The 18,325-nt window shown below is 38.2% G+C and overlaps 4 protein-coding genes across 4 annotated transcripts; 3 read left to right on the forward strand and 1 right to left on the reverse strand.

Annotated features, from left to right (window-relative positions):
- Positions 1 to 1,572: 1,572 nt before the first annotated feature.
- Positions 1,573 to 4,890, forward strand: LOC306747497 (putative olfactory receptor 13C6; the record flags this gene model as incomplete). The annotated part of the gene is made up of 3 exons (XM_079230554.1): positions 1,573 to 1,855; positions 4,262 to 4,399; positions 4,661 to 4,890. The coding sequence occupies 3 exons, from the start codon at positions 1,573 to 1,575 to the stop codon at positions 4,888 to 4,890; spliced, it is 651 nt and encodes a 216-aa protein (XP_079086680.1).
- Positions 4,891 to 9,340: 4,450 nt separating this feature from the next.
- On the reverse strand, positions 9,341 to 10,963 carry LOC306747498 (general transcription factor II-I repeat domain-containing protein 2; the record flags this gene model as incomplete). The annotated part of the gene is made up of 1 exon (XM_079230555.1): positions 9,341 to 10,963. The coding sequence occupies one exon, from the start codon at positions 10,961 to 10,963 to the stop codon at positions 9,341 to 9,343; it is 1,623 nt and encodes a 540-aa protein (XP_079086681.1).
- Positions 10,964 to 12,184: 1,221 nt separating this feature from the next.
- LOC306747728 (olfactory receptor 11A1-like) lies at positions 12,185 to 13,102 on the forward strand (the record flags this gene model as incomplete). Its single annotated transcript, XM_079230813.1, has 1 exon — positions 12,185 to 13,102. One exon carries the CDS (start codon positions 12,185 to 12,187, stop codon positions 13,100 to 13,102), a length of 918 nt encoding a protein of 305 aa, XP_079086939.1.
- A 1,472-nt stretch (positions 13,103 to 14,574) lies between these two features.
- On the forward strand, positions 14,575 to 15,439 carry LOC306747456 (olfactory receptor 11A1-like; the record flags this gene model as incomplete). Its single annotated transcript, XM_079230514.1, is given in 2 exon segments — positions 14,575 to 15,414; positions 15,416 to 15,439. Coding segments are annotated over 2 exon segments (864 nt in total).
- Positions 15,440 to 18,325: the final 2,886 nt, after the last annotated feature.

Here is an 18,325-nt window from a genome sequence, read left to right on the forward strand (position 1 = left end):
TATTCCAACATGAATACTCATTAGTAACTCATTAGTATGCAATTCATAAACACAATACTAAATGTGATCTACTTCCCTGGTCTTAGTGAGGACTTGGGCTGCAGCGTTCTGTATCAGCTGCAGCTTTCTGATTGACTTTTTTCAGAATACACCGTTACAATAGTTAAGTCTACTGAAGATAAATGCATGGACAAGTTTCTCCAAATCCTGTTGAGACATAAGTCCTCTAAACATAGATATATTCTTCAGGTGATAATAGGCTGATTTTGTAATTGTCTTGATATGACTGGTTGAGCTCTGAATCCATAACTACACCTATATTTGTCTAATTGTGATAACATATTTTGTTGTTTTTCATAATCTGAGCCAGTGGACGCATGTAGATGTTGAACAGAAGAGGCCCCAGTATTGAACCTTGGGGAACACCACAGGTCATCCTAGTCAGCTCTGATGTGTAATTAGCTACCGACACAAAGTATTGTCGGTCCTCAAGTAGGATTCAAACCAGTTAAGTGCTGCGCCAGAAAATCCTACCCAGACTTTCAGTCTGTCTAGTAGTATGTCATGATCAACCATGTCAAATTCAGCACTGAGATCCAGTAATACTAAGACTGAAGTTCTGCCACTTTCTGTGTTTAAGTGCATGTAATTGAACACCTTAACAAGAGCAGTTTCAGTGCTGTGGTGCTGACGAAAGCCGGACAGGATGACATCAAATGTATATGAAATAAACACATGGATCACAGAATCACTACCTCCTTTAATAAACAACTTCACCATGAAGTGTAATTGCCAAAGACTCTTCACTTCATTTCACTATGCATGTGTATTAAATATTTGTTTTAGTCTAAGTGAATTAGGCTCTGATTGAAATAGTTATTGTCCTACTAGTGAAATGCTCGTTCAAGACATGCCTGTTCAGAATGAGCCGAATCCTTGGCCTGTGGTGCTGCTGCTGCTTCAGCTTTCTCTAAACAACTGAACATAGTGCTTCCTTGGGTTTCTGAGAAATACATCTGTCATTGTGTCACACACCGAAGACACGGCTACTCACGGTCTAAAACAGGTGAAATTGGCCTACGGTGTGGTCCACTGGCAAAAAATACCAGGGAAAAACTTTACTGTTCTGCAAGGTCGGCGACCTGAGCCTGGGGCGCTCAACTAAAAAGGCCCCAAACCGCTATAGATTAGTTATGACGTTTACATAAACTGATTGATGGGAAATTCACTACAAAAACCACATGTGCGCCAACAAAACGGTTAATGCAAAATACAGTGTGACACTTGTTGTGATGATATGTTTTTTCATGGGTCATAGAAAACATGTATGACTTCTTGCCCCAAGAATCAAATTGTTTACGTAGCTCATTCTTTGGAGAGTTTAATGAGATCCATAGAGGATGAAGTAGTCTTATAAAAACATCGCACCGGTAGATCACTTTCCAGTTCCTTTGTCTGCCGGATCACACAAGTGCAAATCCAGGTCAGGTACTGAAGACTGAATAAGACAAACTATTGCTGGTTGCATGAGCTCTTTTATTGTATTTGATCATTTCATTTGATATATCATTCATGGATATTAGAATAAATGTGACATATATTACTTTTGATGGGCATGTGGAATTGCACAAATATAGATATCTTTATTTTGTGATCATGTTTACAGTGTATGTTTTAATAATTAGCAGTAATTTAACTATTGTGTGCATTATAGTGATTCACAAATCGCTCCATGAGCCAATGTACATTTTCATTGCAGCTTTGTTAATCAACTCTGTTCTTTTCAGCACTGCTATCTACCCAAAGCTTTTGATTGACTTTTTATCAGAAAAACAGATCATATCTTATTCAGCCTGTCTCTTCCAGCGGTTTATATATTACTCTCTTGTCGGTTCAGATTTCTTCCTGTTGTCGGTCATGGCCTATGATAGATATGTGTCTATATGTAACCCTCTGCAATATCAAACCATCATGAGAAAAACAACTGTTTGCATTTTGCTGATATCTGGTTGGATTCTGCCCGTTTGTCAGGTTTCAGTCCCGATGTTCTTGAGTGCTAAAAAGAAAATCTGTATCTTTCATTTGAAAGGAATACTTTGCAACAGTACAGTTAACACACTTCACTGTGTGCGTTCAACAATGCTGAATATTTATGGTTTGGTTGTTTTTGTGAGTGCTGCACTTCTCCCTGTGCTCTTCATACTTTTTACATACATCAGGATACTTGTAATAACCTATCGATGTCAAGGAGTCAGGAAAAAAGCTGCACAGACATGTTTACCCCACCTGCTGGTTCTAATTAGCTTTTCCTGTTTAACTGCATATGATGTACTTCTTGCTCGACTGGAACAAGATTTTCCTAAAACTTTCCGTTTGATAATGGCTTTACAAGTAATAATATATCAACCTCTTTTTAATCCAATCATTTATGGAGTAAAAATGAGAGGAATTTATGTACACCTTAAGAGGCTGTTCTGCAAAACAGTCTAATGTATTCACACTGACTGAGCAATTCACTGCAGTTAAAAAAAAGGTCATGTTTAAGTTGAATAGTTAACCACCACTTAATATTACATTTTCTAGTTTGATTTTAGATATCGGTGATGACTTGACTATTGCCTTTAAGTGGATTGCTAAAGTTTCTAATTGCCCTCAAATAAGCATAAGATTAGATGAGATAAGGCAATCCAGTGGTTTAGCAGCACATTACAGAAATAAATAAAGTTAAGAGAAATAAAAAGAAGTATCATGATATAGTATGTGGTGCAGTGAGCTGTGATCGGGCAGTGGTTGTTATGAGGAGGGTGGGGTGATGAAATTAATGCATGTCATTATTTTAAATGAACAACCTTGAAAGTAAGAGCATGTGCATGTTCATCATTTGGCAGTGTATGTAAGTAAAATGGTAATTTTGTGCCCTGAGAGACAAAGTTTTTTTTTTTTTTCAAATTTCTTTTAGTAAAAATGAACAATTAAACCAACTGCTGTTTCTGTGAAATGATTATGTCATCATTATTACTTCATCGAGACAGCTGCCTTTCAGGGTCTTTAAAGGGCAACAGCCATTTGAGCAGCATGTTCAGTGTGGATGAGAAAATAAAAAAGGTTATGGGTGGCGACCACCACTACAGTAGCTCTTTGAATGGTGTCTTTAGGGATAAACCCATATGAAAAAGCACAAGTGAACAGCAATTCACATGAAATCAGGGGAAGTTTATTGAATTGGAGGCCCCAGGTAGAAGATCAGTGTGAGACCCTTCTCCATTTTACTTAATGCAATCAAAACTTTTTAGAGGCAGCTCTTTTTAGTTAACAAAGTTCAAAACTTGCCTGTTCAGAATGAACCGAATCCTTGGCCTGTGGTGCTACTTCAGCTTTCTCTAAACAACTGAACATGGTGCTTCCTCGGGTTTCTGAGAAATACATCTGCCATTGTGTCACACACCCAAGACACGGCTACTCACGGTCTAAAACAGGTGAAATTGGCCTACGGTGTGGTCCACTGGCAAAAAACACCAGGGGCAAACTTTACTGTTCTGCAAGGTCGGCGACCTGAGCCTGGGATGCACAACTAAAGAGGCCCCAAACCGCTATAGATTAGTTATGACGTTTACATAAACTGATTGATGGGAAATTCACTACAAAAACCACATGTGCGCCAACAAAACGGTTAATGCAAAATACAGTGTGACACTTGTTGTGATGATATGTTTTTTCATGGGTCATAGAAAACATGTATGACTTCTTGCCCCAAGAATCAAGTTGTTTACGTAGCTCATTCTTTGGAGAGTTTAATGACATCCATAGAGGATGAAGTAGTCTTATAAAAACATCCCACCGGTAGATCACTTTCCTGGTCCTGTGTCTGCCAGGTCACACCAGCGCATATCCAGGTCAGGTACTGAAGACTGAATAAGACAATCTAGTGCTGGTTACATGAGCTCCTTTTTTTATTTTATCATTTCATTTGATATATCATTCATGGATAATAGATTAAATGTGACATATATCACTTTTGGTGGGCATGTGGAAGTGCACAAATATAGATATCTTTATTTTCTGATCATGTTTACAGTGTATATTTTAATAATTAGCAGTAATTTAACTATTGTGTATATCATAGTGATTCACAAATCCCTCCATGAGCCAATGTACATTTTCATTTCAGCTTTGTTAATCAACTCTGTTCTTTTCAGCACTGCTATCTACCCGAAGCTTTTGATTGACTTTTTATCAGAAAAACAGATCATATCTTATTCAGCCTGTCTCTTCCAGCGGTCTATATATTACTCTCTAGGCTGTTCAGATTTCTTCCTGTTGTCGGCCATGGCCTATGATAGATATGTGTCTATATGTAACCCTCTGCAATATCCAACCATCATGAGAAAAACAACTGTTTGTATTTTGCTGATTTCTGCTTGGATTCTGCCCGCTTGTCAGTTTTCAGTCATAATGTTATTGAGTGCTAAAAAGAAAATCTGTAACTTTCATTTGAAAGGAATACTTTGCAACAGCACAGTTAACACACTTCACTGTGTGCGTTCAAGAATGCTGAACATTTATGGTTTGGTCGTTTTTGTGAGTGCTGTACTTCTCCCTGTGCTCTTCATACTTCTTACATACACCAGGATACTTGTAATAACCTATCGATGTCAAGGAGTCAGGAGAAAAGCTGCACAGACATGTTTACCCCACCTGCTGGTTCTCATCAGCTTTTTCTGTTTAAGTGCATATGATGTACTTCTTGCTCGACTGGAATTTGATTTTCCGAAAACTTTACGTTTGATAATGGCTTTACAAATAGTAATATATCATCCACTTCTTAATCCAGTTATTTATGGACTAAAAATGAGAGGAATTTATGAACACCTTAAGAGGCTGTTCTGCTAAACGGTCTAATGTGTTCACACTGACTGAACAATTTACTGCAGTTTAAAAAACAAACAAAGATAATGTTTAAGTCGAACAGATAACCGCTATTTAATATTACATTTGTTTGATTTTAGTTATCGGTGATGACATGACTATTGTCTTCAAGTGGATTGCTCAAGTTTCTAATTGCCCTCAAATAAGCATACGATTAGACGAGATAAGGCAATCCAGTGTTTTAGCAGCACATTACAGAAGTAAATACAGATAAGAGAAATAAGTATCATGATATAGTATGTGGTGCAGTGAGCTGTGATCGGGCAGTGCTTGTTATGAGGAGGGTGGGGGTCGGCAAGTTTTTTAAATGTTATAGTAAAAATTAATGATTAAACCGTGTCTGTTAAGTGTTCGTTTCATCATGTTTACTCCATCTGGAGTACATCATCTAATTTATAAAAAATTTACATTTTTATATTTATGCTGGATTTGAAAAGTGCGGAATTTGAATGAGCTGAAAGTATAATGATGTTATATTTGACTGTTTTTAATTGAACATTGTAGGCTGGAATCTTTGTAAAAAGACTATATCATGTGCTCACCATTGTAACATCCAAGTCTTGCTTGTTGGTAATTTCATAATCACATCACATTGACTACACATTAATGTTTTTATATGTGGGAGGTTAACAGGGTTGATTCAAGCTCATACTTTCAGATTTGTTAACCCTCTTCTAATATTAATGATGTTTGTAATACAGACAGCTTTGCAAAAATATTATGCTTCGACACATGACTATGCAGACATGGTGATTAAGTTACAGTTGAAATACCTTCATAATAAAAGGCAAGAACAAAATATGAAGAAAAGAGTGATTCCTTTTCATGTAAACATTTCTCCAATATGTCTCCAAACAGGCTGTTTACTCTGGAGCATCCCTTCACATGAAAACTAGAGCAAGTAGGGCTCAATCAATTAGAGATATATTTTAGAACAGTTTTGTTTTGGTCAAGCTGCGATCCCTCTGTATTTCCACAGTGCTCTCTGGGGGATAGGTAGATTTGACGATGTATTTAGAAGGCACTAACAGTCTGATTAAGGATAGCAGTGAGAGTTCCTCCACATCTGCAGAATATTTACCAGCTATACCATCCAAAGCCTCTACATAAGGAAGTTAATTGTTGTTCAACAGGTTATGGTATGGTGCCTCCGTTTTCAATATGACCTCTGACCTCTGTAAAGTTTCCCTTGAAGAACTGTGCTCCAGAGGGTGAAACCAATCTAAACAACCCAACCCTTACAAGCAATGAAGAGGTTTATGGTTCACAAATGCACTGCTTTACTATCACCACACGGTGCCAGCCAACACAAGACAATAACTGATGAATTCAGTCTCTTTCAGTCAGTCTTCTTGCAGCATGCACAGTGGGATTTTATAGGCACCTTCAATACTAATTGGGAAAGTCTTGCATACATCTTTTTCTCTCACATGCACAATGCAGACATAAGAAGTATGAAGCTGCTTCCACTGTGTTTTAAGTACATATAGAACATCTGATATTGTTGAACAGTGTGACTCAACATTGTTTAATCCCTTCCATATTTCATGATTTTCCCTATTTCATGAGAATTTATTGTTAACAAGTTGCGTTTCAGAGGTCGTCTGCCGAAAATTATACATTACTCCTATGTGGAAAATCTCAGTTGACGGTTAGATACAGTCAAACAGTTTGTACTTTGATTGATGTGGACAGTTCTTTACTACCTTTACAAATCCAATGTAAGTCTATTCTTATCATAGTTAATGTATTTGGATCCCCATAATTTAAAACAGGTATGGAACTGCATTGGGATCAAGTTCAGGCCGCAAAATGGACAAACACATTAATACGCACGTTGCACATATATTTTTGATAGCAAATTGCACCAAAAATATGTAGGAACTGAATTCCCGAAAAAACAACTGAACATTACATTGAGGTTGTTGAACATCTACTACCCTGCTTTAACATCCTCCACTCTTCTTGTTTCAGGCTCCACAGGAACCTACCTACACATCAATTAATTTACATGAATGCACATACGTGTGAACAGTGGCAATTTTTTTTGGTAGGGCCATCTAATCAATTTCAACAAAAATCCCGTATGATTCAATGCAAAAAAAGGTATCACACATTACTACTTTGCAGTTAAATATTTAACATTCATTCCAACACTTTGACATAATAAGGACATCTTATTAATACAATTCAGTATATTATAATATATATATATATATATGTATATTATAATATATATATATATATATATATATATATATATATATATATATATATATATATATATATATATATATAATGTATTTTGTAAGGCAAGGCAAGGCAAGGCAAGTTTATTTGTATAGCACATTTCAACAACAAGGCGATTCAAAGTGCTTCACATAAAACCATTAGAAGCATCAAAACATAATGCAGATTTAAAAACAGTTAAGAAAACATTAAAACAGTCAAAAAGCAAAATTAAAAATAAAAGTTGAAAAAGCAAAATAAAAAATTAAAGTTGAATAAAAGTTGCAGTGCAGTTTAAGAAATAACATGCAGTAGTGAGATGCAGTAATTGAATCTGGTTCAGTTAAAGGCAGCAGCAAACAGAAAAGTCTTCAATGTGGACTTAAAGGAGCTGAGGGTCCCACAGACCTGCAGCTTTCAGGGACCTTGTTCCAGATATGTGGAGCAGAAAAGCTGAACGCTGCTTCTCCGTGTTTAGTTCTGACTCTTTGAGCAGAAAGTAGACCCGTCCCAGACGACCCGAGTGGCCGGGATGGTTCAAAAGGTAGCAGCAGATCACAAACATACTTAGGCCCTAAACCATTCAGTGCTTTATAAACCAGCAGCAGGATTTTAAAGTAAATTCTTTGTTTGACAGGGAGCCAGTGCAAAGACCTCAGAACTGGAGTGATGTGATCCACTTTCCTGGTCTTAGTGAGGACTCGAGCTGCAGCGATCTGAAACAGCTGCAGCTTTCTGATTGACTTTTTACAGAGGCCTGTGAACACACCGTTACAGTAGTCAAGTCTACTGAAGATAAATGCATGGACAAGTTTCTCCAAATCCTGTTGAGACATAAGTCCTCTAACCCTTGATATATTCTTCAGGTGATAGTAGGCTGATTTTGTAATTGTGTTGATATGGCTGTTCAGGTTGAGGTCTGAATCCATAACTACACCTAGATTTCTAGCTTGGTTTGAGGTTTTTTACATTAGTGATTGAAGCTGAGCGCTGACTTTCAATCGTTCGTCCTTGGGACCAAAAACCAGCCAGAACCTCACTACACAACACGCACTGTGGCTTCGGGCAATCTGCATTGCCAATCCAAGTGAAGCCCAGACCCAGATAATTGTCATCATATTTCCTCTTTTTTTTCCCAGCCTGATGCTCACTCTCGTTTCCTCTTTTTTCACCTTGACTCCGCGATGGGCCTCTGTGCTCACGCTTCGTCTCCTCTTTCTCCGACTCTCGGTCGATTTCTTCTCCCGGTCTCTCCCCAACGCACTTCTCCGTTTCTCTCCCTCCGTTTCCTCCCTCTCTCTCTGTCTCTCTCCTCTTTTATTACTGATAGCTTCAGATGTCCCACCTGACAGCTTCCCCGATTTCAGCCAGTTTAACATATTTTCATGGATGTTGCTGAATGAATGAAATGACGTTAGGTGCACAAGCTAGCTAGTTTGTACGTAAAAGACAGTCTGGCGGCCGGACCGGAAGTGCATCTATTTATTAAATTGTACGTTTTTAATTTTAAATGTAAATCTTACAAAGGGAATTTTTATAATTAAAAAATCCTGCTTAATTTTTTTTAAATTATGTTTAATATTAATTATTACACCATTAGACCACCATTACATTTTCCCTCTCGCGTACCCCCTAGAGCAGGGGTGTCGAACTCAATTGCACAGGGGGCCAAAATTCAAAACACACTTTAGGTCGCGGGCCGAACAGAATAAACATTTATTGAACACACTAAAACTAAATGTTTTTTGAACATAAATATGAATAAAAACAGACAGGAATCTTATTCTGGAATAAATAAACTTAAACTTTAAATAACTTAAAATATCTTGCTCTCCATAAAAAAATATCCAGTCAAAATTATACAAGTTAGACATATGAACATGCTGCAAAAAACGCCTGAAAAGATAAATAAAAATTGTGACAGTGCTTGTGCTTTAAGTAAACATTAAAATAACAAATCAAAACATTTGAATTTGCTTTTACTTTGCTTTTATGTCATTTTATATAAAAAAACTTAAATTTTATATATCCCAAATGATTTTACTCTCCATAAAAATATCTCCTGTCAAAATTATACAAGTTAGAAATATGACATGCTGCAAAACAAAACCTGGAAATATAAATAAAACTTGTGCTTTTTTAGCAATAACAAATAACGAATCAAAACATTCAGTTTTCTTTGCTCTTATGTCATTTTATCAGAGCTGGATGCTTGGCATCTTTTTTTGGCAACAAGTTCGTTTATGTTTGGTGTGAGGTCCCGTGCTGTGGAGACTGTCAGGATGGACTGCAGGTGCTCATCAGTGAGACGACTCCTGTGTGCTGTTTTGTTTGTCTTCATCACTGAGAACAGCTTCTCACACAGATATGTGCTACCAAACATGCACAAGGTTCGAGCCGCAAGTCGACGAAGCTGGGGCATTGCTGCGGGAATGGAGTGAATAAACTCTGTGGGCCCTGCAGTGTCGTACTTTGCCTTTAGTGTCTCATTACACTGCAGCTCAATCAGCTCCATCTGAATCTGCACAGGTGCAGTTTCCACGTCGACGGCAAATGGGTTGCGAAGCAACTCGAAATTCTTTTTTTGTTCTTTAAAGTCACCAAAGCACCGTGCGAACTCCGTGCGCAGTGCGCTCAGTTTATCAGCAAACTGCGTATTTGGGTTCAGCATTACTTGGCAACAGGGAAAGTGGGGCAAGTTGCACTGGTGCATTTGTGTCTCCCATAAAAGCAGCTTCACTTGAAATGCCTTCACTGCGTCATGCATGTCAGTGATCATGCGGTCACGTCCCTGGAGCTGGAGGTTTAAGGCATTGAGATGAGCTGTAATGTCAGCCAGAAACGCCAACTCACATTTCCACTTTTCATCCCGCAAAACGGTGGAGTCTTTTTTTTTACTGTCCATGAACTGACAGATTTCGTTGCTGAGCTCAAAAACTCTGTTGAGAACTTTTCCCCGACTTAGCCAACGCACCTCTGTATGATAAGGAATGTCGGCAAACTCTGAATCTATCTCTTGCATAAAGGACTGAAATTGCCGGTGATTTAAACCTTTACTTCGGATAAAGTTTACGGTTTGCGTTACAGTGCTCATTACATGGTCCATCTTCAGGACTTTGCCACATAGTGCTTCCTGGTGTATGATGCAGTGATATGCTGTTAACTCACCAGTAGAGTTCTCCTCCTGCATCTTTACTCGCATCCTTCCCACTAGTCCACTTTTTTCACCGCACATAGCCGGTGCTCCATCAGTTGTAAGTCCAATAAGTTTGTCCCAGGGCAGTTTCATGTCGGTTACACTTTGACATACGTTTTCAAAAATGTCCTTTCCAGTCGTTGTCCCGTGCATCGATTTAATGTCCAATATTTCCTCTGTAACGCGCAAATTGGAGTCCACCCCACGGATGAAGATGGCTAGCTGTGCAGTGTCAGTCACGTCAGTACTTTCATCCACAGCAAGAGAGTATGCAATAAAGTCTTTGCTTCTTTCACTCAACTGTGTTCTTAAATCAGTGGCCATCTCACAAACTCGATCAGCAACCGTATTTCTACTCAGGCTTACATTTGCCAGCATCTGCTTTTTGTCTGGACATACGACGTCGCACACCTTCATCATGCAGCTCTTCAGAAATTCTCCCTCGGTGAATGGCCGGGCTGCTTTGGCGATCTCTTCCGCCACGATAAAACTTGCTTTCACAGCAGCTTCACTTTGTAATTTTGCACGGGTAAAAAACGTCTGCTGAAATGTCAGCTTCTTTTTTAACTCTTCTACTTTCTGTATCATCTGCTCTGTATTCAGGTCTTTCATGTTATCCTGATGTTTTGTCTCATAGTGCCGTCTTAGATAAAATTCTTTAAATACAGCCACATTAGCACCACAAATGAGACAAACGGGTTTACTGGCAATGTCAGTAAACATATACGCAGCCTCCCATCGGTTTTGAAAGGCTCTGTTTTCAGAATCAACTTTTCTCTTCGGCATCATGAGGGGCTAGCTTCGCAATAACTTGCAGCAACAGGCACTTGACCTGATTGACGCGGGAAGCGCTCAGCAAGGCAGCAAGGCAGCTGAAGCGCTGCATTATGTAGTTTATTGTGTTACCAGCGCTTCATATCGACGGGCCATTAGTAACAATAATATAAAATGATCTCGCGGGCCGGATATAATTGCAAGCCGGGCCGCATGTGGCCCGCGGGCCTTGAGTTTGACACCTATGCCCTAGAGGCAGCTGCGCGCACCACACTTTGGGAATCCCTGGTCTAGAACACTGGAATAATCTTTCTACCAGGTAAACCTGAACATGCACACCTCTCTTGAGTGGACAGCGATTATAACCGCATAACTATATAGATTATAATTAACTGGAGGATACACTTTTTTCAACACGTAGATCTTAAACCCTTAAATATAAACAGGAGCCCAGCCACCCTATGGAGGAAACTCATTTCGGCCACTTGTTTTTTAATTAAAATACAAGTTGGATAAAATCTCCACTTGCCCTCTCCTTATATGGAGTGAAATGTCGGTAGGTAGAACTGCAGTGCCGCAAAAAACACCAGGGAAAAACTTTACTGTTCTGCAAGGTCGGCGACCTGAGCCTGGGGCGCTCAACTAAAAAGGCCCCAAACCGCTATAGATTAGTTATGACGTTTACATAAACTGATTGATGGGAAATTCACTATAAAAAACACATGTGCGCCAACAAAACGGTTAATGCAAAATACAGTTTGACACTTGTTGTGATGATATGTTTTTTCATAGGGCATGGAAAACATGTATGACTTCATGCCCCAAGAATCAAGTTGTTTACGTAGCTCATTCTTTGGAGAGTTTAGTGAGATCCATAGAGGATGAACTAGTCTCATAAAAACATCAAACCGGCTCAAACAGATCACTTTCCTGTTCCTGTGTCTGCTGGATCACACCAGTGCATATCCAGGTCAGGTACTGAAGACTGAATAAGACAATCTAGTGCTGGTTGCATGAGCTCTTTCATTTTATTTGATCATTTCATTTGATATATCATTCATGGATAATATAATAAATGTGACATATATCACTTTTGGTGGGCATGTGGAAGTGCACAAATATAGATATCTTTATTTTGTGATCATGTTTACAGTGTATGTTTTAATAATTATCAGTAATTTAACTATTGTGTACATCATAGTGATTCACAAATCCCTCCATGAGCCAATGTACATTTTCATTGCAGCTTTGTTAATCAACTCTGTTCTTTTCAGCACTGCTATCTACCCGAAGCTTTTGATTGACTTTTTATCAGAAAAACAGATCATATCTTATTCAGCCTGTCTCTTACAGTGGTTTACTTATTACTCTCTATGCTGTTCAGATTTCTTCCTGTTGTCGGTCATGGCTTATGATAGATATGTGTCTATATGTAACCCTCTGCAATATCAAACCATCATGAGAAAAACAACTGTTTATATTTTGCTGATTTCTGCTTGGATTCTGCCCGCTTGTCAGGTTTCAGTCCCAATGTTATTGAGTGCCAACAAGAAAATCTGTAACTTTCATTTGAAAGGAATACTTTGCAACAGCACAGTTCACGAACTTCACTGTGTGCGTTCAAGAATGCTGAATTTTTATGGCTTGGTCGTTTTTGTGAGTGCTGTACTTCTCCCTGTGCTCTTCATACTTTTTACATACACCAGGATACTTGTAGTAACCTATCGATGTCAAGGAGTCAGGAGAAAAGCTGCACAGACATGTTTACCCCACCTGCTGGTTCTAATCAGCTTTTCCTGTTTAAGTGCATATGATGTACTTCTTGCTCGACTGGAATTTGATTTTCTGAAAACTTTACGTTTGATAATGGCTTTACAAGTAGTAATATATCATCCACTTCTTAATCCAATCATTTATGGACTAAAAATGAGAGGAATTCATGAACACCTTAAGAGGCTGTTCTGCAAAATGGTCTAATGTATTCACACTGACTGAGCAATTTACTGCAGTAAATTCAAAAGTGTTTCAAAAACCCAAAGGTAATGTTTAAGACGAACAGATAACCACAACTTCTTATTACATTTTCTTGTTTGATTTTAGTTATCGGTGATGACATGACTTTTGTTTTCAAGTGGATTGCTCAAGTTTCTAATTTCCTTCAAATAATCATAAGATTAGATGAGATAAGGCAATCCAGTGTTTTAGCAGCACATTACAGAAGTAAATACAGATAATAGAAATAAAAAGAAGTATCATGATATAGTATGTGGTGCAGTGAGCTGTGATCAGGCAGTGGTTCTTATGAGAAGGGTGGGGTGATGAAATGAATGCATGTCAATATTTTAAATGAACAACCTTGAAAGAAAGAGCATGTACATGTTCATAATTTGGAAGTTCATGTCAGTCAAATTGTAGTTTTGTGCCCTGAGAGAATTGCTTTTTTTTCCAATTATCTTTTAGTAAAAATGAACAATTAAACCAACTGCTGTTTCTGTGAAATTATTATGCCATCATTATTACTCCATTAAGACAGCTGCCTTTCAGGGTCTTTAAAGGGCAACAGCCATTTCAGAGCAGCATGTTCAGTGTGGATGAGAAAATAAAAAAGGTTATGGGTGGCGACCACCAATGCCAGTAGCTCTTTGAATGGTGTCTTTAGGGATAAACCCATATGAAAAGGCACAAGTGAACAGCAATTCACATGAGATCAGGGGAAGTTTATTGAATTGGAGGCCCCAGATAAAAGATCAGTGTGAGACCCTTCTCCATTTTACTTAATGCAATCAAAACTTTTTGGAGGCACTTTTCAGTGAACAAAGTTCAAAACATGCCTGTTCAAAACGAGCCGAACCCTTGGCCTGTGGTGCTGCTTGCAGCTTTCTCAAAACAACTGAACATGGTGCTTCCTCGGGTTTCGGAAAATTACATCTGTCATTGTGTCACACAAGACACGGCTACTCACGGTCTAAAACAGGTGAAATTGGCCTACGGTGTGGTCCACTGGCAAAAAACACCAGGGGCAAACTTTACTGTTCTGCAAGGTCGGCGACCTGAGCCTGGGATGCACAACTAAAGAGGCCCCAAACAGCTATTGATTAGTTATGACGTTATGAAGTATTCCAACAAAAATCGGTTAATGCTAAATAAAGTTTGACACTTGTTGTGATGATATGTTTTTTCATGGGGCATAGAAAACATGTATGACATCATGCCTCAAGAATCAAGTTGTTTACGTAGCTCATTCTTTGGAGAGTTTAGTGAGATCCATAGAGGATGAAGTAGTCTCATAAAAACATCCCACCAGCTCAAACAGATTACTTTCCTGGTCCTGTGTCTGCCAGATCACACCAGTGCATATCCAGGTCAGGTACTGAAGACTGAATAAGACAATCTAGTGCTGGCTACATGAGCTCCTTTTTTATTTTATCATTTCATTTGATATATCATTCATGGATAATAGATTAAATGTGACATATATCACTTTTGGTGGGCATGTGGAAGTGCACAAATATAGATATCTTTATTTTGTGATCATGTTTACAATGTATATTTTAATAATTAGCAGTAATTTAACTATTGTGTATATCATAGTGATTCACAAATCCCTCCATGAGCCAATGTACATTTTCATTGCAGCTTTGTTAATCAACTCTGTTCTTTTCAGCACTGCTATCTACCCGAAGCTTTTGATTGACTTTTTATCAGAAAAACAGATCATATCTTATTCAGCCTGTCTCTTACAGTGGTTTACATATTACTCTCTAGGCTGTTCAGATTTCTTCCTGTTGTCGGTCATGGCCTATGATAGATATGTGTCTATATGTAACCCTCTGCAATATCCAACCATCATGAGAAAAACAACTGTTTGTATTTTGCTGATTTCTGCTTGGATTCTGCCCGCTTGTCAGTTTTCAGTCATAATGTTCTTGAGTGCTAAAAAGAAAATCTGTAACTTTCATTTGAAAGGAATACTTTGCAACAGCATAGTTCAAAAACTTCACTGTGTGCGTTCAAGAATGCTGAACATTTATGGTTTGGTTGTTTTTGTGAGTGCTGTACTTCTCCCTGTGCTCTTCATACTTTTTACATACACCAGGATACTTGTAGTAACCTATCGATGTCAAGGAGTCAGGAGAAAAGCTGCACAGACATGTTTACCCCACCTGCTGGTTCTCATCAGCTTTTCCTGTTTAAGTGCATATGATGTACTTCTTGCTCGACTGGAACAAGATTTTCCGAAAACTTTACGTTTGATAATGGCTTTACAAGTAATAATATATCATCCACTTCTTAATCCAATCATTTATGGACTAAAAATGAGAGGAATTTATGAACACCTTAAGAGGCTGTTCTGCTAAACGGTCTAATGTATTCACACTGACTGAGCAATTTACTGCAGTTTAAAAAACAAACAAAGATAATGTTTAAGTCGAACAGATAACTGCTATTTAATATCACATTTGTTTGATTTTAGTTATCGGTGATGACATGACTATTGTCTTCAAGTGAATTGCTCAAGTTTCTAATTGTCCTCAAATAAGCATAAGATTAGATTAGATAAGGCAATATAGTGTTTTAGCAGCACATTACAGAAGTAAATACAGATAAGAGAAATAAAAATAAGTATCATGATATATTATGTGGTGCAGTGTGACGGCCCTCCGGCTTCAGGCAGGGCCTGCTGTGTGTGTGTTACTGGAATCACCTGGCCAGAGTCCCAGAAGGGAATATTTGACTGTTTTTAATTGAACATTGTAGGCTGGAATCTTTGTAAAAAGACTATATCATGTGCTCACCATCGTAACATCCAAGTCTTGCTTGTTGGTAATTTCATAATCACATCACATTGACTATACATTAATGTTTTTATATGTGGGAGGTTAATAGGGTTGATTCAAGCTCATACTTTCAGATTTGTTAACCCTCTTCTATTATTTATGATGTTTGTAATACAGACAGCTTTGCAAAAATATTATGCTTCGACACATGACTATGCAGACATGGTGATTAAGTTACAGTTGAAATACCTTCATAATAAAAGGCAAGAACAAAATATGAAGAAAAGAGTGATTCCTTTTCATGTAAACATTTCTCCAATATGTCTCCAAACAGGCTGTTTACTCTGGAGCATCCCTTCACATGAAAACTAGAGCAAGTAGGGCTCAATCAATTAGAGATATATTTTAGAACAGTTTTGTTTTCGTCAAGCTGCGATCCCTCTGTATTTCCACAGTGCTCTCTGGGGGATAGGTAGATTTGACGATGTATTTAGAAGGCACTAACAGTCTGATTAAGGATAGCAGTGAGAGTTCCTCCACATCTGCAGAATATTTACCAGCTATACCATCCAAAGCCTCTACATAAGGAAGTTAATTGTTGTTCAACAGGTTATGGTATGGTGCCTCCGTTTTCAATATAACCTCTGACCTCTGTAAAGTTTCCCTTGAAGAACTGTGTAACCAATCTAAACAACCCAACCCTAACAAGCAATGAAGAGGTTTATGGTTCACAAATGCACTGCTTTACTATCACCACACAGTGCCAGCCAACACAAGACAATAACTGATGAATTCAGTCTCTTTCAGTCAGTCTTCTTGCAGCATGCACAGTGGGATTTTATAGGCACCTTCAATACTAATTGGGAAAGTCTTGCATACATCTTTTTCTCTTACATGCACAATGCAGACATAAGAAGTATGAACCTGCTTCCACTGTGTTTTAAGTACATATAGAACATCTGCTATTGTTGAACAGTGTGACTCAACATTGTTTAATCCCTTCCATAGTTCATGATTTTCCCTATTTCAATGAGAATTTATTGTTAACAAGTTGCGTTTCAGAGGTCGTCTGCCAAAAAGTATACATTACTCCTATGTGGGAAATCTCAGTTGACGGTTAGATACAGTCATACAGTTTGTACTTTGATTGATGTGGACAGTTCTTTACTACCTTTACAAATCCAATGTAAGTCTATTCTTATCATAGTTAATGTATTTGGATCCCCATAATTTAAAACAGGTGTGGAACTGCATTGGGATCAAGTTCAGGCCGCAAAGTGGACTCATCATGTTTTGCTTTTTGGCCTAAGCTACATGATTTAAGTCTGGCTCAGTGCCGAAAGTGTCCAACATGTGCAAAGTTCTAGACACAAACACATTAATACGGACGTTGCACATATATTTTTGATGGCAAAATGCACCAAAGATATGTAGAAACTGAATTCCCGAAAAAACAACTGGACATTACAGTGACGTTGTTGAACATCTAACTCCAAAACATGGCATTAATACCCTGCTTTAACATCCTCCACTCTTCTTGTTTCAGGCTCCACATGAACCTACCAACACATCAATCAATTTACATGAATGCACTTACGTGTGAACAGTGGCAATTTTTTTTGGTAGGGCCATCTAATCAATTTCAACAAACATCCCGTATGATTCAATGCCAAAAAAGGTATCACGCATTACTACTTCGCAGTTAAATATTTAACATTTATTCCAGCACGTAATACACATAATAAGGACATCTTATTAATACAATTCAGTATATTATTCCATAATATTACACTTATATGCCATGTATAATGTACCAGCCTTTTTATTTTATTTTTATTTTTTTTCTGCTTCAGCTTTCTCAAAACAACTGAACATAGTGCTTCCTTGGGTTTCTGAGAAATACATCTGCCATTCTGTCACACACCCAAGACACGGCTACTCACGGTCTAAAACAGGTGAAATTGGCCTACGGTGTGGTCCTCTGGCAAAAAACACCAGGGGCAAACTTTACTGTTCTGCAAGGTCGGCGACCTGAGCCTGGGATGCACAACTAAAGAGGCCCCAAACCGCTATAGATTAGTTATGACGTGCTCCAACAAAAATCGGTTAGTGCAAAATAAAGTTTGACACTTGTTGTGATGATATGTTTTTTCATGGGGCATAGAAAACATGTTTGACATCATGCCTCAAGAATCAAGTTGTTTACGTAGCTCATTCTTTGGAGAGTTTAGTGAGATCCATAGAGGATGAAGAAGTCTTATAAAAACATCCCACCAGCTCAAACAGATCACTTTCCTGTTCCTGTGTCTGCCAGATCACACCAGTGCATATCCAGGTCAGGTACTGAAGACTGAATAAGACAATCTAGTGCTGGTTGCATGAGCTCCTTTTTTATTTTATCATTTCATTTGATATATCATTC

Source organism: Taurulus bubalis (genome assembly GCF_910589615.1).
Source record: "Taurulus bubalis genome assembly, chromosome: 15".
NCBI lineage: Eukaryota > Metazoa > Chordata > Actinopteri > Perciformes > Cottidae > Taurulus > Taurulus bubalis.